The sequence below is a fragment of the Pelmatolapia mariae genome, linkage group LG7 (genome assembly GCF_036321145.2).
Source record: "Pelmatolapia mariae isolate MD_Pm_ZW linkage group LG7, Pm_UMD_F_2, whole genome shotgun sequence".
NCBI lineage: Eukaryota > Metazoa > Chordata > Actinopteri > Cichliformes > Cichlidae > Pelmatolapia > Pelmatolapia mariae.
The window spans coordinates 10739642-10767616 of NC_086233.1; the positions used below are offsets into that span (position 1 = coordinate 10739642).

The following is a 27975-nucleotide window of genomic DNA, read 5'->3' on the forward strand; positions in this document are numbered from 1 at the left end:
CGTCACAGCGTTGAAAAGATGCTGCGAGGTGCCGTGTTTTACGGCAGCATCCTGCCTTTGTACCTTTTCCTCTGCGTCTGTTCTCTGCCGGTACACGACCACAGGACCGCCAAGCAGCTGCAGGTGAGTCAAAGCATCTGAAGCGTAAATGCACTTTTCAGAGATCCTTATGAATGGGAAAGTGTTCACAGATGCAATGGTGAACAAACATCCAGTAATACAGAAGTTGACATGTTAAAGTGACCTGATATTTCTAATCTCTCTCTCTCTCTCTCTCTCTCTCTCTCTCTGTGTGTGTGTTCAAAACTGTGCTGCATGTATCGTCACATCCACTCGTTTTAGGGATGCTGCTGTAAGTTCCTTTGTTGTTCTGCATACCTTAATGTTTCTGCATGCGCTGCCCTTAAAGACATCAATGGTCTCACTGAAAGCTGTTGATGGTTGAACAGCTGAGATTTGTGAGATGTGAAGTCTCTTTGAGTTTCTGTCACAACTGACTCAGGGAACTATGATTTTCATAGTTAGAACATCTTCAGAGGACCATTATGATTTTTCTGTTTTGGAATAACACGGTCCTGTTTGTGAAGGATTAAAAAGAAAAAAAGGGGGGAAAAAAAGAAGTTTTATTGTTGTTACTGTGTACTGTACCCTGGAGGGTGCCAGAGCTGCTTTCCGGTGAGTGAGAGTCAGATTATGCAGGCAGAGGCACGCACCTGGTAACTCCGGTGCAAACGCTACTTATTTGCTGACTCAGGCGAAAACCGCAGATAACTATTTAAAGACAGAAACACGAAGACGCAAGGTAAACAGGCAGTGAGCAGCAGAGTAACACCACCAAGACTTGTTTGTAAGCTTTAAGTGTCCACAGACAGGAACCGGCCCTGGCAAAAAGGACCCTGTGCAGCTGTCTGGCATTCCTATTTATTCCTTGTTTGAGTCCAGTGATTAATCATAATAGCTGAAGCAGACCTGCTGCTTGTGACAGATTCATGTTACTAACAAACAATCAGTCCCTGACATTCTTTTGTGTGGGAGGCTTCCTTCTGGACTGACAATGATGAATTAATTTGTTTATCTGCAGGTTAAGCAGCAGAACCATTAAGTCAAATACTAGCATTTTATACAAACCCTGTTACCCAGAAAAGGTGCTGTTGCTAAAGAAAAATTGTTTTAAAGATGTTTTTTTTTAGTCAAAGTTTATGAAAGTAGATTAATATACCAAAATCCACTTTAGTGATACTTATAATTGCAGTTTTTGTGTAGTTCCCTGACTATCCAACTTAACATCTTATGCTCTAATATTCTTTGGATCATGTAAACACATTAGTTTACATGTGTTTGAGTCTGGTTAATGAAAAAAGGTCTTCATCCAAATGTATACAGTTAAGTGCAAATATTTTTGGAGACTGACACAACTGTTAAAAATCCACATTGAAATAGCAACCAACCATCAGCAATCATTGTTGTTAGTAAGTGTTGTGCTGCTTCAACACTGAAGAACATGTCTTCAGGTTTAGACAGAAAGACAGCGGTGAGATGCAAGAGCGCAAACTCTCCACATTATGTTCAAATCTTCTGTTTATGAGGAACATCTAACTGATTAAAGTGAAATAAAAGAATAAAAAAAAAATGCTTCAAACAGAATAGCTACACAAATGCCTTGTATACCGGTATATGATGTCTGAGAATACAAATGAGGTAAAAGTTGAGCAGAATAGGTCATCTGAATCCTTCAAAAATGTACTTTTTCACAATATGAAAACCTGGAGAAGACAAAGACAGCTCTGTGGTTCATACTGCTCTAACAATGATGTAAAATGCAACACACAGGAAATGTCTGTGTTTTTAACTGCAGAAACTTAGCTTGTTCAGACGCGTCAGACCAGAGTGTGCATCTATAAAAACAAGCAATATTGTTGTCCATTTTATGCAGTGCATAATCTCAGTTGGCTGTACTATCATGTTGTTTTCACTCACATATTTTAAGAGGCAGTTTAAGTGGGATAATCGTGCTGTTTGGCTTGTGGCCCTTGAAGCCATATCTTGTTTGGGCCTCTTGACATGTTTTAGAGGTCTTTCACCAAAATGTTCAGAAGATGTTAGAATGTTAGAAGCTGAAAGGACAAAAGAAAACAAGAAAACATAGTTTTAAATGTAAATTTAGCTTTAAATTTATGAATTAAATTAATTTTTTCCCTCCATTCCTCTGTACTCTAGATTTATTTGAGCTTTTCAAGTAACCTCGACCAGAACCGAAATGATTTGATTTGTTGACTGTTAAAAATGGACTTGTTAATTGTTTCCTTGGTGAGAGAGGTGCGCTATTTTGGTTAGTCAAAACAAGACATTTGAACACATCAATTTGGACTCTTGGAAAAAATAAGAAAAGATGTATTTTGACATTTTCTAGCTCAAATAACTAAGTGATTGTTTCCAGAAGATATCCAGCAAATTAATCAACAATGAAAAAAATGGAGTTGCAGCTTTTGCTGAGCTGGGTATATATGGATGGAGCTTATAAAGTAGCTAAAACTAAGTCTAACTTCAAGAACTGAAAAAAGTTGCTCATTGTATTAACAGTACCGCTCATTTTAGACACTTCTAGTATTTTTGCTACTCATGATAATATATCATCTGGATGATATATTATCATGGTATTTTGAATGCAAGACATAGAGAAGTAGTTTTATTTTGGTATTGAGCCAATCACAGACCCAAATACTTTCACTGCTGGAGACAGTAGTTTTCACTGTTTCTATAATCACACTTATGCACTTTTATCTGGAAACTGTTTTCAAATGAAATCACTCTGCCCTACATCCTCAATTATGGATGGGGACTTTTATCAAAGGAAATCGGCAGGGTCTGCGTGATACGCTCACAATTTCCACCCTGAACAAAGGAGTTTGGGACTGATAAAATCTAATCAAAAAGCAAACTGTATGCCTGCTTGATTGTTTCCAAACGTCTGAGTTTTTCCCTGTCCACACATGGCCAAAAGAGTGATCTGTGTGGCATGAGGACAAAAGGTTAAAATCTGTTGAAGTTTGTTAAGGTCTATTTTACAAGAGCATCCAATATACAGACAACAGAGATTTGCAAGTACATGGGGGGAAATAAAAACAACAAGTGACTGGTTTAATGACAGGCCCTGTGTAGTGAGCCAGGAAAGTCCAGTAAAAAAAAAGAAAATCCAAAAAAGCACGGATCACACATAAGAAACAAGCACAATGGAGGGAAAAGACATGCACTAAATAGACACCGGGGAGAGAGGGGTAATAGGGCAACAATCAGGTCAATCAGACAGAAATATGTAATGATCAAAATAATTTTAAAATAATACAGGAAGTAACCTAAAATGGATTAGAGAGAAAGGCAGACGCAGGCACACAGAAAGAACAGAAGAGGGGAAAACCTTCAAAAGCACAAAGGACAGAGAAAACTAACCATTCATATTAGAAACCACAACACACAGAAACTGCAATGTTTTCAAAGGTTCCTATGGAAAAGCTGATGTTATCTAGAGTATGATGGGGCTTGTTGACTGAAGGTTTACTGATAGATGTTTACCGTGGAGAAGCAGCCTCTCATCTCTATTCATGCTAATACCCTTCATCCTGCAAACATTCCCCACACTTGGCACAGTCAGCTCTCTGTGTGCAAAACACTTACAGCCTGCTGATATTCAGGACTTTTTGTAGTTAAATATTTACCCTGGAGAAATTTCTCCCACTATGTGCATCATTTATCTAAAGTTTGGCTACTTTTTATCTGCCAAGGGATATCTGTGGGATATCTCACTGCATGTGTTTAAGAGGGAGTTGAATCAAATCCTGCATGTTTTTTGTGTCATTGTAAAAATGATAATTCTCGCTAATGTTTAGATTACCATCCTTAACAACCTCCCATAAAACACCCCCGGTATTATAGTGCAGGTGACCTGATGTCATGACTGAAGAGGGAATTTCCAGACATCTGCTCACTGTGTGTGATGCAGCTTTTTGTAGCTTTGATGAACACATTTTCATCTGTGTGTGTGCACATTTTTTCTGTGAGCAGGTTCATACTTGCACATATACGTGTAGTTGCATGTTTGAACATCATCAACAAAGAGTCCTCAGTGTAACCACCTATTAGATAAAACTATAATGCTCCTTTCTGCAGATGGGCCCAGCAGTACACTTGGATTGTATCTCAGGCACACTGATTTGGGAAGCAGGAATCACACTATCCTGTGGGGACATGTTGGCCCCATCGGCAGGATTCCCAAGCATACACAATGCTTTCTTTTAGTGGCATGTGACTCTGTGTTTATGCCTTTTAAGCAAACCTGTACTCATTGCCAACATACTTACAGAACAAACTATAGTTTTGTCACTCATCCTAAATTGAACGATCTGCTAGCTCCGCATGGCTCTGGCTTCAGCATTGTTCAAACTGTCTAAGCCTGGGGTGCCAAACTCATTTTACTTCTTAAGCAGGCCGGACCAGTGAAAATCCCCTTTTTGTTAGTATAAAGAAGTTACATATTTAACTTTTTTCTACATGATGAAGAAAACGCCGCTGTGACAAGGAAAGAAAACTGTGACCATGACTCTTTGGACTTAAAATGTAAGAAATAAATGTGTAAAATTGCAGAAAAAGTTTTGGTTGCTCATTGTTTAGATTGTCCAGTTTGTTTGTTTTTTGTAGTTGTAAAAAACTGAAATTTCCATAGTAGAAAATAGAAACTTTTCTGTTTTTCACAAAGTTACAGAGGTTTTATTAGACACATAGCTAAGCATTTTTCTAATTTACTGAAATTTGTGAAAGCTGAAATTTCTTGGGTATTGAATGGAACAAAATAGGCTTTCTCATCAGAGGGCATTTTTTGGGAAAAAAACAAAACTGTGGCCAACAACACTACACAACGATAGACTGATGTGCGAATAAGGTATGAGGTAAAAATGACTGAATTCCAAATAGGGGTAGTGAATCCTTATCTTCAGTTACTGATCACGTTACTTTTTAGTATATTAGTAATAGAAGACATGATTGCAGTCTTCAACTGTTGTTGCACTACCCACAGTTTCAGTGGATTGAACTACTGTAAAAAATTGCCTGTCAGATTAAAGTTATGATGTATGAACCTATAGCAGGAAAGCCCTAGAAGCCATTAATCTGTTAGCAAAGACAAACACCCATGCTATTTGTTCTGCAAAGCAAATAGGGACATTCTGATTTAAAAGACAAAGGGTCAGTTTAAGAATTAAGTTCAGTCAGCCTCCGTCATGTTAGTAAGTGCTCTCCACCCAGTATAAGGTAGAATTAAATGGTCTCTATTTTATTGAATGGCCTTTATTGTCACGATCCTGGGTCTTTTGACCCAGCGTTTTGAGTTTTAGTTTATGGTTTATGTTTAAGCCCTTCAGGTTTTCTAAGTTCATTTTTTATCATGCCTAGGTTGTTATAGTTCTTTGTTATTAGATTCCCCTTGTGTCTTCCACCCCTGTTAAGTCTCCCTTGCCCTTCATGTGTTTCATGTCTGTGTCTTACGTTGTCAAGCTCAGGTTGTAATGTCTGCGTCTTATGTTTCCTGTTTTATTTTGAAGAGGTCTTGTGTTCCTGTCTTCATTGTGTTTAGTTTTACTCTTCCACTGTGACGTCGTTATGTTCATGTGTGTCAGCTGTGCCCCCATGTGTTCCCACTTCTCTCATTAGCCTCCTGTGTGTATTTAGTCTGTGCCTTCTCATTCAGTCTTTGTCTGATCGTCTGCGTTGTTCCCATGCCATGTCCTGCGTTCAGGTTTTCATATATCTGCATCACATTGCCATGTATAGAGTTTTTGTTTTTCTATTTGCCAGGGTTTTTCATAGTTCATGTTTCCTTTCTAGTTTACCCAGTTTAGGTTATTGCTTAGTTTGCATTGTTTTCGCCCTTTTACTTTGTACTGTTCTGTCTGCCTTAATAAACGGCTCATCATCAGTTAAGTTTGAGTTTTAGAATGTCTGCACCTGGGTCCACTCCTCACACTCCACGCAGTTTGCCTCAGCAAACTGTGACATTTATAAGTTTAAAATCAAATAGCACAATTAAAGCTTCAAAGGTTTTGAATGTATAGTAAACGGATTAAGACCTGACATTTGATGTTGATGATTAACAGCTTTGCTTGCTGTGAGTGAGCCTCAGAAACAAGGTCTTTTGTAAAGTAAAGGTCTAAAGCAGTGGCGGTGGTTCAGCACTGCTGAACAAAACTGAACTGCTGTTCAATTCAAGATTCATACTTTTATACTTGGACTCTGCTAGAGTACCAAAAAGCAATGTAGATCAATGTAGCTTCAGAATTGACAGGGAAAGTATATTCTTGAGTCTATCTTTCCATCCATTTTCTAACCTAAGCAGAGAAGTCCATACCTCCCCATCCCCAGCCACGTCCTCCAGCTCTTCCGGGGTAGCACTGAGCCATTCCCAAGTCAGCTAAGAGGTATAATCTCTCCAATGCATCCTAGGACATCCCGGAACACCTCACCCAGGAGGCGTCCTTGTCAGATCCGCGAACCACTTCAACTGGCTCCTTGTTATGTGGAGAAACAGTAGCTCTCTGACTTAAGTCCTCACCTTGTCACTAAGAGAGAGGCCAGCCAAACGTCAGAGAATGCTCATTTATGCAGCTTGCATCTGCAATTTCATTCTTTCAGTCACTACCCACAGCTCATGACTATAGGTGAGCGCGGGGACAGATTGACTGGTATAGTAACAGCTTCTCTCAGTATCTGCAATTGATATAATCCACCTGCCAATCTCCCACTCTCTTCTCACCTTGCTTGTGAACAAGACCCTGAAATACATAAATTCCTCCACTTGAGGCAGGCACTCATCCCTGATCCGGAGTGAGCACTCCACCCTTTCACAGCTGAGGGACATGGCCTACACAGGGAGACGAGGAGCCGGATTTAAATGCAAGCATGTCAGAAGAAGTGAAAAAACAAGTGAAAACGTAAAACGAGCAGTATCTGGCTGCATTTCAGTGATATTGGGTGTCTGAGTGTCTAAATGAGTTTTACAGTGCTTGAAGAAATTTATAATTCTTGACTTGTTTGATCTGTTGCTCACCGCAAACAAGCACAAGCTGAAATGTTGGACTTTTAACTGTATTTTCATAAGTTTTGCAGTTTTTCCTACTGACAAAAACCTCCCTTATGGCCATTCATGCCACACAACATAATTAAGCAATAAACAATTAACCTGTTGAACTCCAGTGCTCCCGGTACTGGAGGCATACAGTACATACCATTAAACATCTGGTTTAATGGGATGTACTGTCAGATGTGTTTTTAAATATAGACACGTGTGGTATCCACAGAAACATCAGAATCTCAGCTAAAAGCTCACAAAGTCATTTCAACAACCACTAACAGCTGAAACGGCAAATGATTAAAAAGCAAGTAAGCGCAAGATGTAAACACAATGCGTGGATCCCACCGTTCACCCGATATACATGGACATACCTTTGGTGCTGAAAGCAAACACCTCACAGAATTTCAAACTGCAGGTTTCATCACTCCGATCAAAATTTACTGAACCAGCAGCAAAAGTAGACCAAAAGTACACTTCACGTTTGAAAAACTGAATTGCCTCTTACTTTGACTTTCATCCTTCCATTAATAATATCAATTTTCTGCCTTATTTGCAATTTTACACATTTATTTATTACATTTTATGTCCAGAGTCTTGCTGACAGATTTCTTTCCTTGTCACAGCAGCTTTTTCTTAGCATAAACTACACATGGCAGCATATTAGCACAGCTAACTGTCTTCTCAGTGAAAAACAGGCCACTCAGCAACTCTGAAACTGAACTGTACCAACAATCATTGGCTGGCCTGGACCAACTTACATCCCTCACATCAGACAACAAAAACCAACACAAGTGAGCCAGCAGCTGACGTCAGCATGTAATGAAGGAGTGTGACAGACGCCCAGCACAGCACCTTATGACACTTCAAACATCATATGGATAACTGAGCTGAAGCTCATACACTGATGCCCTTCGTGGCTGGAGCTCAGGAGGTTCATCTCGTAAGGCTGATGGTTTGATCTCTGGCTGCTCCAGTCTGCATTCCAAATATCCTTGAGAAAAATACTAACTACAAATTCCAAAAGGTTGATTCTGGACGTAACGTTTTCAGTTTGAGAAACGTTTCGTCACTCATCCAAGTGACTTCTTCAGTCTCAACTGACTGCAAGTTTCCCCAACCTTATAAACAGTACATTTGCATATTGACTGAAACTAGCACCACTGAATAAACAATGGACTGTGAGGTCAAAGACAACTGATCAAAGCGCTGTGATCAATGGCCATAAGTACCATTCACAGAGAGTTGGGGAATGGCTGCAATCGCAGCATTTTAAGGCTACGTAGACACTAGCCCGGATAGATTTGAAAACGGCGTTTTCGTCTCAAAACGCTCTGCGTCCTCACTAGCGTTTTCAGTTGTTTTCACAGAGTTGTGCGTCCACATTGAAATGGCCGAAAACGCTTACGTTGCAGTACTGCGCATGCTTGAAGCGCAAGAAGATTCGGCCTGCCTCATTTCTGTCAGCCGTTTGTTTACTTTCCAGCTCTTTGAAATGTCACAGCAAAATGCTGAGGAAAAGCACCGAGTCTTTTAAATGGACTAACAGTGAGGTGGAGTTGTTGCTGCGAGTAACACAAAAGTACAAAGTTGCAAAAGCGAGTGAGAATTAAAGAATTTGAAGAAAAGCTATCTGAAGCATGTACAAACTGATATTAATCTTTAATAGTGCTGTCAAAATTGAGAGCAAACAAAACAACTGCTGTATAATGCCCTCAGCTATCTTTGTTTAATTGGTCACATGACTAAAATGCATCATCGTTTTCGAAAGTCTCCATTTTCGCTGTCCACACTGCAACGCGAAACCACCATCTTCAAATGTGTTCAAATGTGTTCAAATGTATTCGTTTTCAAAACGCTGTGTTTTTCTTCGGGGAAAACGCTGTCTCAGTGTGGACGGGAGGCCAAAACGGAGAGAAAACGATGCGTTTTCAAACAAAAACGCATTAGTGTGGACGTAGCCTAAGACGGTGAAAGATGTACCCTTAGGCCCCCTCCTCGATTCAGAGATGGTTTTTCCCTTTTCACGTAAATGGCCTCCTTGACTCCCCACTTAAACCAGCGTTCCTCCCTGTCCAGGATGTGTACATCCTCATCATTGAAAGAGTGTCTACTGGCCTGTAGGTGTAAATAGACTGCGGAGTCTTGGCCTGACGAGTTAGCTCTTCTGTGTTGTGCCATCCACTTTGTCAGAGGTTGTTTGGTTTACCGATGTAAAAATCATGGCAGTCCTCCTGGCACTTAACAGCGTACACTGCATTACTCTGTTTGTGTCAGGGGACTCGATCCTAGGGGTGGACCAATTTTTGGTGCAGCATGTTTTGAGGTTTAAAAGCCACAGAGACATGGTGTTTAGACTGTTCAACTGTAACAACTGTTCCAATACTCCTGACACATAAGGGATCACTAAGGGTTTTCGCTTAGGCAGCAGTTGTCCTTCTCTCCTGGATCGGCTGGAGCTTTCTTTAGGTGCCTTCCCAGCTTTGACAAATGCCCAGCTGGGATAACCACATTTACTCAGGGCCTTCTTGATGTGCTGTTCTTCTGCCTCCCTGGCCGCTGTGTTTGGGGATGGTGTATGCTTTGTGTTGTAGCGTCCTGATGACACCCAGTTTGTGTTCCAGTGGATGATGAGAGTTAGACCATAAATACTGATTCGTATGCGTAGGTTTCCGGTACACATAAACTTTTAACTGTCCCCCATTACTGATGGAAATCTAACAGTCTAAGAAGGCTAACCCGCCACTTTTCATATCTCCCCTGGTGAATTTGATCTGTTGGTCCACCAAGTTAATGTGATCTGTGAATTGTGGTACATCATGAGATTTGATTTTTTCCATCTTAAAATGCTGTGATTGCAGCCATTCCTCAACTCTGTGAATGGTACTCATAGCCATTGATCAGTGATCAATGGTCTTTGGTTTTGATCAGTGGTTGTTGATCAATAGTCATGACAATTTGCATATTAATGATCAAGGAACTGACCTCACAGGCCATTGTTCATTCAGTGGGCTAGTTTCAGTTATTGTGCAAATGTACTGTTTATAAGGTTGGGGAAACCTGCAGTCAGCTGAGACTGAAGACGTCACTTGGATGAGTGACGAAATGTTTCTTCCACTGAAAATGCTACGTCCAGATCAACAGAATCAACCTTTTGGGATTTATTTACCTGGATGATTGAGCATGCATTAAGACACTAACTCCAAATTGCACTCTGATGCATCTACTGGAGTATGAATATGTGTGAATGTTAGATAGGAAGCACTTAAGCATAGAAAGACGTGCTTGTATAATAGGTGAATGCACCCATCACAAAATGAGGCATTTTGTATAAAGAAAGTACTTTGAGTTCTCCAGGAGGGTGTGAACGTTATGAACGTTATGTCATCAGCATCAGTATTTTGTGATGATTTACTTTCAAAGAAGTGTGTATAAAGTCAAAAGCCAAGGATAACCTGGAATTTACCAGTAGAAAGGTGGCAGAAATGGTACATAGCCAACATTACATCTTTATGTATCTATTAAAACTAAAAAGTACTCTGACTCTGTTTTCTTTCCCCCAGAGATGGAGCAACAGTCATGCCAGTCTGAAGAAGAGGCCAAGTCATGAACAGGACACACTAAATGAAGAGTACGATTTCAAGTCCCCAAATGACACAGATTTGTGGAATCGTCCTCGCTGTGGAGTCCCAGATTATCCTACATTAACGCAGCTCAGCACGACATACAACAATGTGAAAAAGAGGAGGGACACCCTGAGTAGACAGCAGCGCAGGAAGCGATTTGCGCTCTATGGCAGGCGATGGGAGAAGACAGACTTAACTTACAAGTAAGAAACACTAAAAAGTCTCTAAATACAGTGGCTTGTTTGTTTGTTTTACTGATGTGTTACATGGCTGCCTACATGGCCATAATTTGCCCGAGTGCAATGCAAAGCTGATGGTTTTAGTTTAGTATGGGGATCTAATGAAACAAATATGTTTGTTTAGTTTCACATTAAGACTTGTGATGTAGATTTGTTTTTAGTTTTCATTTGTCAAAAGAACTAGCAGCTATCTTATAAATGGTGGAAGCACTGGAACTTTAAGCTTAACAAATTAATTTCATCACCAACCAGTATGAGGTTTATGCCATAGCTGCCCTAAATGTACAATATTGGCAATTACCATAATAACTTGTTATGTTTCTATAGAATAGAGAATAGAATAGAATAGAATAGAATAATCCTTTAATTGTCCCACAAGGGGAAATTTGGGTGTAACAGCAGCAAGAAAGACACATATACAAACAAACAGTACACAAGACACAGAACAGAAACATACACAATTTTTGCATATTTACATCAAGGACGAAGCACCTATAATGGTTTATCCACGAATAATCACAAGCTCTTTAATCAGAATAATATTTTTATTGCTAAGAAATGTATTTTTATTGATGAATTTTCAAATTTACTGTTTGAAAAATGGGCCACAAACCAGTGCACTCTTAATATCACTCCCAACCCCGGATAAACAGGGAGGGTTGTATCAGAGAGGTGCATCTTGCATAAAATCACATAAAACATGCAGTCGGGGCCCAGGCTGTTAACAACATCCACCGTGTTTGTGAAAATTCATCCAGGTTATCTTAGCTACTCATCCGAGAAGAACTGAAGAAGTTTCTCGGATGAGAGGTGAAATGTCTTCAAGAAACTTAAAGAAGTCCAGATGCTTTTGATCTTTCCGAGCCCTTTAGACAACATCCAACAAGGTGCTGGTGGCCAAAGACAAACATAGAGGAAAGGAGGAAGGCGTGTTAGGAGGCAGCACGAGAGAAAGAAAGGCAGGAATGGGGTGTGGAGGTGAGAGTAGGGACTGGTAAAAGAAGACAACTGAAGAGAAGGAAGGTCTTTTTATATAAGACACAGTTTCTTAAGCTATTCATTTATTTATTTATTTATTTTAAACCGGAATTTACCTATTTATGACAGCTCTTTGCAGTCTTAAAGAAGTGTGGTGCTTGTACAGATTTACTAGTGCCTGTGTTTGAGCAGGGTGCCACTTCATAATTGCAAAATAAATAACAAGGGTACTAATAAAAGGAACTTGAACTTGACGTACAAGTCGTCACAGTTGGGGGTGGTGGACTAACCACCAGGTTATTCCCCAGAAAAACATGCATGCCTTTAATTGGTATTGCTAACAGAAACAAAGCTCTACTCTATTGCCCAAATACACAAAACTGACACAGAAGGACCAAAAGCAGAAGCTTAGCAACAGAGAATTCACCACAGCCGATCCTTCTCACTGCCTAACCAGAATCAAATGAAGCTCCTCCCTAGTCTTCAGGTGCTACTTATGCACTGAAACTCATAAGCCTGGAAAAAGCAACCAAAATTGCCTCGAATGTATTCCCAAGACCACTGCTTTAACCACTTTGGACACCACAATTAAAAAAATAAAAAAATAAAAAAATAAAACCACCCCCAACAGACTTCAAAGGGAATCCACTCTTAGGCCTACCAGGGACAGAACACCAGCAATCATATGCAAATCAAAAATAGACAGAGACGAGCCAAAGGCAGCGATGTTGATTAATACTATTGATCCACATAGATTTGGACCAGTTTCTTTCCAAGAGTTTAAGAAGTCTAGCATACCACATGAACATATATATTAAATTTATGTTAAAGCTTGATAAAACACGATATTAATGTGTTTGTGTCAACCAGGATCATACGTTTTCCCTGGCAGATGAGTGAGGACAAAGTGCGGAGTGTTTTCCAGGAGGCGTTTGGTGTGTGGGGTGCTGTTACTCCTCTCAGGTTCAGTGAAGTAACCAGTGAGAATGCTGACATCACCATTGATTTCAACAGGTGAGAAATGTCCACCAGTGAGTAACACAACACTGGCCTTTAAGAATAAAAATTCAGCTAAACTGAGACATTGATTTACCTAAGACAACAACCCAATGACAATTTGCTTTGTCACTCATTTATTCAACAAAAATATTAATAGGAATGAAAAATAAATACAGAGCAATCCTCGAAACCATTGCAGATCCCCCCCAGTTGCAAGATGCCTAAATGCTTTCTTGCATGCTTTACCTATTTCAAATCCACTTGCAAATTTTCAGTGAGATTCAAATCTGAGCTTTGACTAGGGCATTTCATGAACCTTAGCTTCAACTTTTCTAACTTTTCCCTGATGGAATTGCTTGTATGATTAGATATGATTATCCCGTTCAAGCTCAGCTTCAGATTTTTTTGATATATACTGTCAATAATGTGAAGATGGAAGACGAGATACAGCAGAAATAAAGCTGTGATAAAGGAACTCTGTGATTTGTTGTTTCTTGGACAAATTCTAGATGAGCCATCTTAAGCATGTGTGTCGAATGAAGCAGCTCCAAGTATTCTGATTTAAACATTTGTATAGATGAAATCTTGACCATTAACAATGTGTACAGTAATCACACATGTGTTTGCACTTTTCTTCATGCTCTAGCCCTTTGAAACCTCCAAATCGTAATCAGCATTAAGCAGTTTCAGAATTGCGATAAACAACAAAACTAGTGCATCACTATTTAGATATCAAATCACTTAAACTCTGGCCTGCCCAGATGTAGCTGTGGTGTGGAGCGGTGAGCACACATGCCAGTCTAAGCAGACAGTAGACACAGGCACACCTCCAGAGCAACTGCAAGGTAAGAAACTAGCTGGTACAATTCAACAAAAAGCAAGAAACTAAGTAACCTATGTTTTTACCAAAAGTTCATTTGCCTTAAGATGATTTTAGTTTTTATATTAAATAATATGTGGTGCCATTCTGATGTTTGAATCCGCACAACTGCAAAGATGGTGGCCAAAAACCACAGCAAAGAACAGTTTCTTTGAGCACCTGGAGCAGGATTAAGACTACCCTGTATGGTACAGGTGGGCTCCATGATCAAAAATCTTTCACTTAAGTTTTTTAAAATCATACTTCCTAAACAAATGCTGACATGTTCAGGCAGAGGCTTAGCAAGACTTGTAAAACCAGAACCCCAATACAGGAAGTCTGGATCAGCTCTCTGTCTAACTAATCCTAATCTTTGATCCTATGAATCTTACCCAGTGTGGAATTCAGAGTTTAGATTGACCCAGTATGTGCGGGGATTAGGCAGTAATAACTGCCTTGAGGCCCTCCGGGTCTCTACCCTGCTTTCTGATAAGAAAAACCGGGGACCTGACCAGCTACACCCATTAATGGCAGTTCCCCTCTAGATGGGTGCACTTGGTAACTAACTAGAGGGAATTTGGTGGCTTTGAAAACTAATTCCCAAGGGTCTGCTACTTTTAAAGTGCTGGAGTAACCCATAAGATCTAGTTATACAAATGAGGAACAATACTCAGATTTTTACCTTTACTGTTTCACAAAGGGTTGAAAAGGGAATGTCTATAATTTAGATTTTAATTGCAGGACATTTTATTAAAGCAATTTATCAAGAGCAAAGCATCAATTAATAACAATCACAAAATAATATTGAAATCGGCTGAATTATACTTTTCTAATTAACCAACTCTGAGCTAATGCTGACCTTGTTCTAATCCTTGTGAGGGAGGAGGTTAGGGGGAATGAGCCTTGAGCACTGATGCCCTTATCTCTTCCATGTAGGTATGACCCATTAGGAGACACATCAACAGGAAACAAATGAAATCCAAATCCTTTTGAATTAATATTCTAACATGGCAAAAACGAGCAGAGAAAAAGCCAAAAAAATACAAAAACAGTTTGCAGGTTCACAGTCCAGCGGTCGATCCCTCTGGGGTCTCTGCTGGAATCTTCAACATCTTAGGTCCGATCTTCTGAACTGCTCATCTTGCAGAAGACAAAAGGAAGAACCCTGTATCACTTTTCACCTCACCCCTCTCTCTATCTGACTTTTCCAGATATATTATTTAAAGAAACTTTAAAATCACTTCATTATTTTTCTTTTCTTTTCTATGCAGTACTTAATTTGTCAATAATTCCATCAATTCAATTCAATTCAATTCAATTTTATTTATATAGCGCCAAATCACAACAAAAGTCGCCTCAAGGCGCTTTATATTGTACAGTAGATAGCACAATATTAAATACAGAGAAAAACCCAACAATCATATCATATGACCCCCTATGAGCAAGCACTTTGGCGACAGTGGGAAGGAAAAACTCCCTTTTAACAGGAAGAAACCTCCGGCAGAACCAGGCTCAGGGAGGGGCGGCCATCTGCTGCGACCGGTTGGGGTGAAAGAAGGAAAACAGGATAAAGACATGCTGTGGAAGAGAGACAGAGATTAATAACAGATATGATTCAATGCAGAGAGGTCTATTAACACATAGTGAGTGAGAAGGTGACTGGAAAGGAAAAACTCGATGCATCATGGGAATCCCCGGCAGCCTACGTCTATTGCAGCATAACTAAGGGAGGATTCAGGGTCACCTGGTCCAGCCCTAACTATATGCTTTAGCAAAAAGGAAAGTTTTAAGCCTAATCTTGAAAGTAGAGATAGTGTCTGTCTCCCGAATCCAAACTGGAAGCTGGTTCCACAGAAGAGGGGCCTGAAAACTGAAGGCTCTCCCTCCCATTCTACTTTTAAATACCCTAGGGACAACAAGTAGGCCTGCAGAGCGAGAGCGAAGTGCTCTAATAGGGTGATATGGTACTACAAGGTCATTAAGATAAGATGGGGCCTGATTATTTAAGACCTTGTAAGTGAGGAGCAGGATTTTGAATTCAATTCTGGATTTAACAGGAAGCCAATGAAGGGAAGCCAAAACAGGAGAAATATGCTCTCTCTTCCTAGTCCCTGTCAGTACTCTTGCTGCAGCATTTTGGATTAGCTGAAGACTTTTCAGCGAGTTTTTAGGACATCCTGATAATAAAGAATTACAGTAGTCCAGCCTGGAAGTAATGAAGGCATGAACTAGTTTTTCAGCATCACTCTGAGACAGGATATTTCTAATTTTAGAGATGTTGCGCAAATGGAAGAAAGCAGTCTTACATATTTGTTTAATATGTGCCTTGAAGGACAAGTCCTGATCAAAAATGACTCCAAGGTTCCTCACAGCATTACTGGAGGCCAAGGTAATGCCATCCAGAGTAAGAATCTGGTTAGATACCATATTTCTAAGATTTTCAGGGCCGAGTACAATAACCTCAGTTTTATCTGAATTAAGAAGCAGAAAGTTAGCGGCCATCCAGGTCTTTATGTCTTTAAGACATTCCTGCAGTTTAACTAATTGGTGTGTGTTACCTGGCTTCATGGATAGATAGAGCTGCGTATCATCTGCATAGCAGTGAAAATTTATGCTATGTCTTCTAATGATGCTGCCTAGGGGAAGCATGTATAATGTAAATAGAATTGGTCCTAGCACTGAACCCTGAGGAACACCATAATAGACCTTAGTGTGTGAAGAGGACTCTTCATTTACTTGAACAAATTGGAGTCTATTAGATAGATATGATACAAACCACTGCAACGCAGTACCTGTAATACCTACAGCATGTTCCAATCGCTCTAATAGGATATTATGATCAACAGTATCGAACGCTGCACTAAGGTCTAGCAGGACAAGCACAGAGATGAGTCCACTGTCAGAGGCCATAAGAAGATCATTTGTAACCTTCACTAAAGCTGTTTCTGTGCTGTGATGAGCTCTGAAACCTGACTGAAACTCTTCAAATAAGCCATTCCTCTGCAGATGATCTGTTAGCTGTTTGACAACTACTCTTTCAAGGATTTTTGATATGAAAGGAAGGTTGGAGATTGGCCTATAATTAGCTAAGACAGCTGGGTCTAGAGATTGCTTTTTAAGTAAGGGTTTAACTACAGCCACCTTGAAGGCCTGTGGTACATAGCCAATTATTAGAGATAGGTTGATTATATTTAAGATTGAAGAATTAATTAATGGCAGGACTTCTTTAAGCAGTGTTGTAGGAATGGGGTCTAAAAGACACGTTGATGGTTTGGAGGAATTAATTATTGAAGTTAACTCAGAAAGATCGATTGGAGAAAAAGAGTCTAACTTAACATCAATGGTACTAAAAGTAGCTGTAGATAATATTACATCTGTGGGATGATTATTGGTAATTTTTTCTCTAATGATAAAAATTTTATTTCTGAAGAAGTTCATGAAGTCATTACTAGTTAACGGTAAAGGGATGGTTGGCTCAGTAGAGCTCTGACTTTTTGTCAGCCTGGCTACAGTGCTGAAGAGAAACCTGGGGTTGTTCTTATTTTCTTCAATCAGTGACGAATAGTAAGATGTTCTGGCTTTGCGGAGGGCTTTCTTATAAAGCAGCAAACTATTTCTCCAGGCTAAATGATGATCCTCTAAATTTGTGACACGCCATTTCCTCTCCAGCTTACGAGTTATCTGCTTTAGGCTACGTGTTTGAGAATTATACCACGGAGTCAGGGACTTCGGATTTGAGGCCTTAGTTTTCACTGGAGCTACAGTATCCAGAGTCGTACGTAGTGAGGAGGTAAAATTATTAACAAGATAATCGACCTCTGTTGGAGTAGCGTTCAGATAGCTGCTCTGCTCTATGTTGGTACAGGGCATTGAAGATGATAACAGTGGGTGGATTATATTCTTAAACTTAGTTACAGCACTTTCAGAAAGACATCTACTTTGATAAAGTCTACTCTCCATTGCTGTGTAATCAATCATTGTAAATGTAAATGTTATCAGGAAATGATCAGACAGCAGAGGGTTTTCAGGAAACACTGTTAAATGTTCAGTTTCTATGCCGTATGTTAAAACAAGATCTAGAGTGTGATTAAAGTGGTGGGTGGGTTCTTTTACATTTTGAGAGAAGCCAATTGAGTCTAATAACAGATTAAATGCAATGTTGAGGCTGTCATTTTTAGCATCTACATGGATGTTAAAATCACCCACAATAATTATTATATCTGAGCTGAGCACTAAATCAGATAAAAAGTCTGAGAAATCAGACAGAAACTCTGTGTAAGGCCCAGGTGGACGATAGATGATAACAAGTAAGACTTGTTTCTGAGTTTTACAGCTGGGTTGGGCAAGGCTAAGCATCAGGCTTTCAAATGAATTAAAAGTCTGTCTTGGTCTTTCGTTAATTAATAGACTGGTGTGAAAAATTGCTGCCACACCGCCCCCTCGGCCTGTGCTTCGAGGTTTCTGGTAGTTAGAATGACTTGGGGGTGTTGATTCATTTAAACTAACATAATCATCCTGCTGCAACCAGGTTTCTGTAAGGCAGAGTAAATCGATTTGTTGGTCAATTATTAAGTCATGTACTAACAGAGACTTGGAGGAGAGAGACCTAATATTTAATAATCCACATTTCACTGTTTTACTCTTTGGTTCAGATGTGGATACTGTATTGTTCTTTCTTTTTGATTTTTTATGTTTAAGTTTTTTATTGCTGGTTTTTGGTTTGTTTTTTGTCTTTTTGGGAGCTGACACAATCTCAATGGAGATGGGTTTTTGGGGGGGTAGCAGGAGGAGAGAAGCTGCAGAGAGGCGTGTAAGACTGCAACTCTGCTTCCTGGTCCCAACTCTGGATAGTCATATTTTGGGGGGTTTAATAAATTGGTCCATATTTCTAGAAATGAGAGCTGCTCCATCCAAAGTGGGATGGATGCCGTCTCTCCTAACAAGACCAGGTTTCCTCCAGAAGGTTTGCCAATTATCTATGAAGCCCACATCGTTTCTGGGACACCACTCAGACAGCCAGCAATTTAAGGAGAACATGCATCCATCACATATGAATGTTCAGTTGCACATGAATATGCTTCATGTCATGCCTTATTTAGGTTATGGTATTTCTCTTCAATTACATTTCTCTTACTTTATTTTATTCAGAATCATGTATAATTATGGGTTGGCAGCACATTTCTTATCTTTCACGTTTTTCCAGACACACATAAATCTTAGGCATTTTCCAGACACACACACACACACACACAGCTGCCAAGGTCAAACCTGGATCATGTCTGTGCAGACACAATCTGGACATTAGAGTAGTTTTCATTAATCAAACTGCATTTCTCATTCAACATATTAATCAAACTTATATTTGGATTATATCTTTAATTAGGAATAAAGATGATTTACTATTAGCAAATATGGATAAGGTCTGTTATAGCACTCTTTATCAGTTCAAACATAAAAGACCTTTTACTCTCTCGCACTAGCACCACTGGTGAACAATGGGCTGTGAGGTCAGTTTCTGGATCATAGCCCAGTGTTTGCCAGTGGTGCTAGTTTCAGTCATTATTTAAATGTACAGTTTAAAAGGTTGGGGAAACCTGCAGTCAGCTGAGACTAGATGTCACTTGGATGAGTGACAAAACATTTCTCCAACTGAAAACGCTACGCCCAGATGAACAGAATCAACTTTTTTTTTTTAAAGACCCAGACATAAATCTTAGGCATGACTCTTTCTGTCATAGTAAACCAGGAAACACTAAACCAGATGTCTCCCAGCCAAGACTGAGAGAAGATTATGGAACAAATGCAACATAGGACTTGTTTGGTGGGATTTTTAATAGCATGCCTCTGGCTACATATTGTATCAAATCAGAAGAGTCATTTGGCATCAGATTCATCATACTTACAATGTCATAACAGCTCTCTTGTTTTTCAGTGTCCTGCCACACTTCACTTATTCAGCAATTCAAGTTCTAACGTGTGTACAAGTTACTTTCACGAGTCATTTTTAGAACTACTGCTATATTGTATTTAACATTATGTACTCAGTTAAAAACTATCACTCTGCCTGTCACGATGAGTTGTGTGGCTGTCAGTGGCTGCACCCACGTGCAGGACTCGGAGACAAAACATTAACTTAACGGCAGCTTTATTGCTCGTGAGACACGCTTGTGACACTACCATTTTTTGTGTAACATACTTTGTACACATTAAAATAGGCTAGCCACTAGTTTACTAGGTGCAGCGTAGAAATGCATCATGTGCCTAATATATAGCTTATTGACATACTTTAATGTCAAAGCATGTCCTACATAGTTTTCTTACAGAAACATTGGTCCACTGAAATTTCAACTAGTCAACAAGTCCACATAAAAAGTGGTTTGACCATTGTATCATTTCGTCTAGCTAAATAATGCAATCCAAGTATAATTCTACAAGCAGACATTCCCTTTAACAGCTACTCACTTTTTGGCATATTTAATTATACCAGTCATGTCCTATTGTAAAAGTAAAATAAATATTTAATTTTGTTCTTACACACGTCTTCATGCCTCGCAGAATCTGTTTCAGAGTCCTGAACATGATGACTCAATAGCTGAAACCAGTCCATTTAACATTTACCAATATCACTAAAGGCAAACTAATTTAGGACACAAGCAGTTCTCATTATTACCATATGACAACAAAATGAACCTTTTCAGGGACTGGCAATACATTAAATGTTGTGCTTTTGTGTGCTTCAGATTTTGTAAATTCAAAATATTTTTGTGGATGAGCACTGCCGTTCAGCAGTTGGGTGTTTGACATGAGGTGACGTGGACCTGCTCCCTTGGGCGCCTGGGACCCTGTTCTTGGCTCGTACCAGGGTGCCCAGCCTCTAGCAGGTTCAGCTTGGCTCTAATGGATCTATCTCTGGCTGGTTCTGGCTCCTGAGGGGCATTATTGTGGCTTCTCCCACTCATTTTCAAGTACATTTCATGACCGGCTCTGAACCGGCTCTTCAGATTGTTTTGTTACTTTAATTAATTTATTATTAACAATAATATAAAATTATGTACAAAAGGAATTACTAATGTAAAAAAAAAAAAGTGGTTTTATTTATATATGTTTATATATAAATATATACGGTGGCCCCTAGAGACAAAACACGTACAAACTCCAAAACACATTTCTAGCGTTAACTGAACTTCCAAAACAGAGCTACCTAGATCACTTAAATTACACAATTGAAAGCATATGTGTATTGTTTGTGTATTTATACACAAGCACTCATATATATTCAAATAATTAAAAAAAAAAAAAAGTTCATTTACCTGTTACTACCACACACCAAATCTGGTCGTTGGTACTTGCTGGCTTGTGTAGCCACTACACTGTAAGAAGTCATCTATAGAATTTACCCAATAAATCTGAGGTAACAATTTGCATAGACTTTTTTGTGGTAGATTTAGTTCAATATATTGTGTATAAAATAGCTTCAATAAAAAACTATGAAATACTTAATTAAATTGGGTAAAATTTACCCCATATTTATATATACATTCAACAGCTACTTACTCATTGAAATTAGGTAAAATTATCTCTTGTTTGCTAGTTGGTAATACCTGATAATTACTAATAAAATTTAATTATTATCAGTTGATAAACATTACCTATTCATATAAGTTAAAATGTACCCCCCCAAAATGGATATTCAAATGGTTCATCATCTCAATGTTTTTATTCCATAAAAACACGGAATAAAGTGCAACACAACAGCTAATGCAGACAACACTTTCAAAGGCCACTTAGTCCATTTTAAAAGCCAAAAGCACATACAGAAACTCTACAAGGTTGTTTCTGTGCGTGTACGTTATCAAACATATGGATAGATAGAACAGAACACTAACACCAACATTCAATAGTTTCTGTTCTTGCTGTCAGAAGAAAAATTACAGCTCCATCAAGCTATGTCTGGACAAAAGATCCTCTGGGAACAAGAGGGGAAATGTGTGTGCATTGCATAAGCTTATTTTTGAGGCCGTGGACCTTGTTCAGTAGTTTCGCCCCGTCAAGTTCCAAAAATAGTTTTTGAAAAGTGTCAAATGTGTTCTTCAGCTCCTTCGGATATTCGAGGTTGAGGGCATATATCAGTCCCATCAGTAGTACACATGCCTTTGTTCGGCTTCCACATCCCTCCATCACTTGGTTTCCCTCAATCACAATGAACACATCTGATGGATCCTCCTCAGCCATGATGTTGTGGATCACGATCACCTTCATCATATTGTCTGTGTAATCCTCACATTCCTACGTGTTAAAAAGAAAGAAACAAAAAGCATACACACGTTTTATTTTATTTAAGATGCTTTTTCAATATATTTCAGTTGATCTAAAGAGGGGAGTGGACAGAAGATGAATGGAGAAGGGGAGAACAGGGGATAGGAGAGGACAGGAGAGAAGAACATTAGGATCCCTTGAGTTAATAAGTAATCTGTTATCAATATGACATACCTGGCAGTCATGAAAAAGATCTTCTTGTCTTTCCCCGAGGTAGCTAATGAGGCAGCAGATAACAACATCCCTTTTCTTCTCAATGCTCTGTGTCTGTAGGGAGATACAATTTAGTGAAAAGACTAAGTCGAGTGATTTACTTACATTAAGACTGAATTCAAAACAAAAACGTGGCTGATGTCTATCTCCAGCTTTCAACAGGTGAGAGGCTGGGTACACCCTGGACAGTCAATCACAAGGCAACATAGAGACAGACAGGATAAACAACCATGCACGCACACACTCAAACCTAAGGACAATTTGGAGAGACCAATTAACCTAACAGCCATGTTTTCTGACTGCGGGAAGAAGCTGGAGTACCTGGGGGGAACCCACACATGCACAGGGAGAACATGCAAACTCCATGAATAAAGACCCTGGGCCAGGATTTGAACCCAGGACCTTCTTGCTACCCACTGCAGCCCTCCATAATTACATATTTGTGAAAAAAGTCAAATAACATACGTCATTCAAAGTGTCCAGCAGAGGTCTCAACTTGGAACCAGCAGCTCCTCTTTTGGCATGCATAAGCTGCAAAAGACCTGGTGTGTACTCATCAAGTTTCAGCATGAATGTCTCCACCAAGGAAACTGTGGTGATGCGTCTGAACTCTTCGATGATCTAAGAAGTAAGGGGACAAAAACAATGAAATTTTAAATGACAGACCAGGTCTCATAGTTATAACATGAATGTTTTTTTATTTATTTGTTTTGCTGCTGAAAAATCTCCCTATAGCTGGAGTTCATGATGCTGCTGTGTCCCAGTGTTTCCACGCAGTGCGATCAGCTGAGCGGATAATGAAGCATATACGTGAGCAAAGCTGTATCTGCATGACAGAACAAGCGACTACTGCCGCGCACATTTTTAAATACAAGCAAGCTTCAGAGCTTTTTCAGAAAGTTCTGGTGCTGCTAAAACAAAGCCGCCAGTTACAGCTGGGAGAAAGCTTTCAGTGAGCTCTCGGCGATGATGAGGAGCTACAGATCAATGGGGAGACGCAGACAGATGCAACAGCTGACTGTTGGGAATGATCTGCCCAATGTTCATAGAATCTCAAAGACATATAGGATTTAAGTTTGTTTACCTGTTTTATGTGCTGACCCAGAAGCAGAGCCACCACAACTTAAGGATTGTCCCTCTCATTTCTCAAAAAAAAAATCGTCTGACGTCCATTTTCTTTTCCATCAAGGCAGGAAAGTAGTTTGCAAAGACCGCGATTGTAATTATTGGGGATGTCCAAATTCATGGGCTGCATCCTCCTGGGTACGCATTTGTAGACCGATTATGCCACAGCGACGCGCCGAAGGCTGTCCAAATTTGTGGCCTCCTCCGAATGTAGCCGACAAATGCGTCCTCCTTTTCCTCGAATTTGAAGGATGGGTCGGGTGTGTCCTTCGTGGCCCACCATATCTCAGAATTCATAGCGCGGCCCAGCCAAACTCCAGTTTCCGGCAATGGCGGCCGCTACTAAGTTTTAAAATTACTGTTATTAATCCTTCTGGGTCACAAAATAAACCTTTAACATATTTTCAGGCGAGAATGTGGGTGTGCAAACTGCAACTATCTGCTCCGTTTATCGAGACATTGCATATTTGCAAAAGTGCTTCAACGTTTTGCAAATATGCAAAGTAGCTCGATAGCTAGCCGAGAGCTCGAGGGTTACTAGAGCCGCCGAGAACGGCACAATCCCGGCACATCATTTTCAGATCACCGCGGTCTTTCGCTACTCTGGTTAAACATAGGTTTACATCCGGCCTACCCGACCTTCTGAGGACCAGCCCATGTAACCCGCGAAAGCCGGTGCACCGGGTCCTCAGGAGAATTCAGCCCATGAATTTGGACACAACCTCAGCGTTCTGATTACCAGTCCGGGACTGGTCATGCATGCTGACTGATAAAAAGCGCACCACGAACACATTTCATTGCAACTTACCGGCAGTTGTCTAGACAGTTAACAGACAGATTCAAAGTTTTATTTCAAATAATGGTGCATTACACAGACGCAAGCAATACAAGTGAAGTGTAATAGCTCATTACTTCAAAAATTACCATTTGCATGCGCTATTATATATTATTCACCCTGTTTAAATAGCTTACCTTCACTTCTGTGGTTCGCTCGGTTCGATGGCAGCCGGAGAAAGGACCCAGAATTTGCTTGCTGCCCCGCTCAGTCAAAAAGCGCGGTCTGGCGCATGCGCAATTAGGAACATAAGACTCATTATTTGGGGGTATATTTTACTGCATTTTTTAATGTAATGTTGTTACTGTTAGGAAAAGGGTATAATTAACCCATTACTTTATAATTCCTTGGCTGAGTGCAATAATGGAGTAAATTTTATATGATTTGCATAGATTATATATACCTCTCTTCAAAATAGCTTTTATCAGTGTAGGTAACAAAAGCTCAACACTGCGCCTAGCATTCTGGAGCACTTCTGTTGTCTTTTGTACGTGTTTTGGAGTTTTTACGTGCTTCTGAGTTTTTACGTGTTTTGGAGTTTTTACGTGTTTTGGAGTTTGTACGTGCTTCAGGGTTTGTACGTGCTTCAGAGTTCGTACGTGTTTTGAAGTTTGTAGTGCTTTGTCTCTAGGGGCCACCGTAAATATACTTCTTATTTATTCACTCCACATAAAATGTAATAAATAAATCATACAAAAACCAACTATTCACATTTCAACTTTTAAATATTTAAATTTTCAGCTTTTTCCTTTTAAACAAATTTAAAGTGAAACAACACAAAACACTGCAAACCACAACACAATTAAATATAAATTAAAATATGAAAACAAAAAGAAGATGCATATTCTCTGTCATATGGGCCTGCATGAATAAACTTTCTGAATCCTTTATCATCTGCAACTGAAAATAGTTGTGGATGATTACTATACCTTTCTAATGTGACGTTGTTATCCCTGGCTCTCTTTCTCTCTCTCTCCCTCCCGCTCTGTTCCTGTGCTACTGCGAGTGTAACTACCGCCCCTCCCCCCTCTTCCCAGCGCAAAGCACAAGGCTCGCGTGCGAGTGAAGCGGAAAAAAAAGTGAGAGAGAGAGGGTGAGAGAAAGAAAAAAAAAAAAACACGGCTCACGTCGTTCACGTCAAAGATCCGGCTCTAAGAGCCGTTTCGTTCGCGACCGACACATCACTAACACACACACACACACACACACACATGTCTGGTTTGCTATCCTCGTGGGGACATCCCATTGACTTAATGCTTTCCCTAGCCCCTTACCCTAACCCTAACCATTAAAAATGAATGCCTAACCCTAACCCTTACCCTAAACCTAACCATAACCTAATTGTAACCCTGACAGTAAAACCGCATTTTGAGTGTGAAAATTGCTTTCAACCCCGAGGGGACCTGGATTTTGGTCCCCACGGTGCAGAAAGTCCCCACCAGGATAGTAAAAGTCAGATTTTGGTCCCCACCAGGATAGTACGAACCCGTACACACACACACACACACACACACACACACACACACACACACACACGCACGCACGTGCACACAGGAAGATTGTTGATTTATGTATCTGCACAACACTGCCAATTGGATGTGTATAAGGGTATTAGCTGAATCACTGAATGATGTGTACTGCGATTTAGAACTAATACTTAGCATTAAGAGTTACACTGTACTCAATTTACAACATGCTTAGCATAGAGAAAGAGCATCAAAAGAATGATATGTGGTAGGTTTACCTTGTCCTCTAAAAGAAGTAATTGTGTAGGTACTGGCATGGGGACAGCTTACCATTCGATGGTCCAGGAGGAATCCTTGCTCACGCCTATTTCCCCCAGACACAGAGAGAGGGAGAAGTCCACTTTGACTATGATGAGCACTGGACAATGGGCAATAATGCTGGTAAGTACATTTGAAAAACTTTGAGCTGAATGGAACCAAAAATAACTACTCTAAGTTTGACTGCCCTCCTCTGTTTGCTTTTTTAGGCACAGACCTCCTCCAAGTGGCAGCTCATGAGTTTGGCCATGTTTTGGGCCTGCAGCACTCCCTTGAGCCCGATGCTGTGATGTGCCCATTCTATAGTGACGCTTACCCTTTGCAGCTGAGTGAGGATGACAAAAGGGGCATTCAGTATCTGTACGGATCCCCTCGGCACACACCACCTGTGATGACAGAGACCAATGAGATTGAGACTGAACTGGTGAGGCCCTTGAAAATACATGTATTTACTTAAAAAATATAAGCCATTCTGTATTTTGCTGCTTTGCATGATAGTTCATAGACAAAAATATTCAGACTAAGTTTGTTGCTGTGTTCCAGCCAAATGCTTGCAAAACAAACTTTGATGCTGTATCCATGATCAGGGGAGAGCTCTTCTTCTTTAAGTCTCAATATATTTGGCGAATACGTGATGGGCAGCTACAAGCTGGCTATCCAGCTTTATCATCACGCCACTGGAAAGGAATTCCAGAACACATTGATGCTGCATTTGAAGACAAGACTGGCAACATCTGGTTCTTCCAAGGTACAGACGCGAACTACACAATTTTTTTCTGGGAGACATGGGGGAAGGACACATTAAACAAGTATTTCCACAAAATATCCTTTGTTCCTCAAAACTAGTCAAGCAAAAGTGATTTTGATAACTTTAATGATATGTAGGGATTGCTAATTAGGAAGCTGAAAGTTAAAGTTGTTAGGCAGTCAGAATGTAAAGAAAACAGCTATCAATGACTTTGCAAATGTAGTTTACCTTAAAGGAAGATACACATGGACTGTAAAATTCTTAACTGCCATGTGGAAGTTAAAATAGTGAGTGAAAGGGAGTGAAGTCTTTATAAAATGTGTGTCTGGTGAGTTCAGTTAAGGGAGAAAGAAACTCAGGAGCCAATCAGTGATGAGAAAGTCAAGAGAGGAAATGAGGTAAATCTGGTGAAACGTGGGAACATGAGGAAAAAAGTTAAATAAAATAATAATCTTCACCACAGTGACACACGAGTTTATGGTAGAAATATGTAGCCTTGAATGTTGTTGTTACATGGTTGTACTTTTTCACAAGGATGTGCTTTACATGTATTCAGCAGGGATGATTTCTAGAAACAACATCCTGGTTACTTATTAATTGTAATTAATTAATTATTTTTAATTAATTTTAATTATTACTTATCAGGTGACAGCTACTGGGTTTTTGATGCTGAAAGGAAGATAACAGGGCCAGATTCAGTGAGACGGCTGGGTCTTCCTGTAACAGACATTGAAGCAGCTTTGAAGTGGGAAGAGGACCATACTGAGAAAGTCTACTTCTTCAAGTCGAGTTACTACTGGTCCTTCAATGTTCAGGATAATCGAATTAATGACTTACACCCTCGCAGCATTTACGAGTGGAGGGGAATGCCCAGCCACATCGATGGAGCCTTTTTGGACAGATATGGTGAGGAGTGTAATCTCTGCCTCTGTCTTAGTGACTTGTAGGTCTAGAGAAGGTTTTAACATGTACATCTGGAGTTCACTGTTGCATTCTTTTGCCCTTTGACAGGCTATGCCAATTTCCTGAGTGGAATGCACTACTGGAAGTTTGACCCTGTGGCACTGAAGGTACTGGAAGGCTATCCCCGGAGCATCGGCATGGATTTCTTTGGCTGCTCTGCCTCTCTGTCCAAATAA

At 39.9% G+C, this 27975-nt stretch overlaps 1 protein-coding gene across 1 annotated transcript; it reads left to right on the forward strand.

Moving 5' to 3' along the window:
* Positions 1–18: 18 nt before the first annotated feature.
* Positions 19–27975, forward strand: LOC134631676 (stromelysin-3-like). Its single transcript, XM_063480235.1, has 8 exons — positions 19–123; positions 10678–10943; positions 12828–12971; positions 26078–26211; positions 26298–26512; positions 26632–26836; positions 27482–27742; positions 27848–27975. The coding sequence occupies exons 1-8, from the start codon at positions 19–21 to the stop codon at positions 27973–27975; spliced, it is 1458 nt and encodes a 485-aa protein (XP_063336305.1).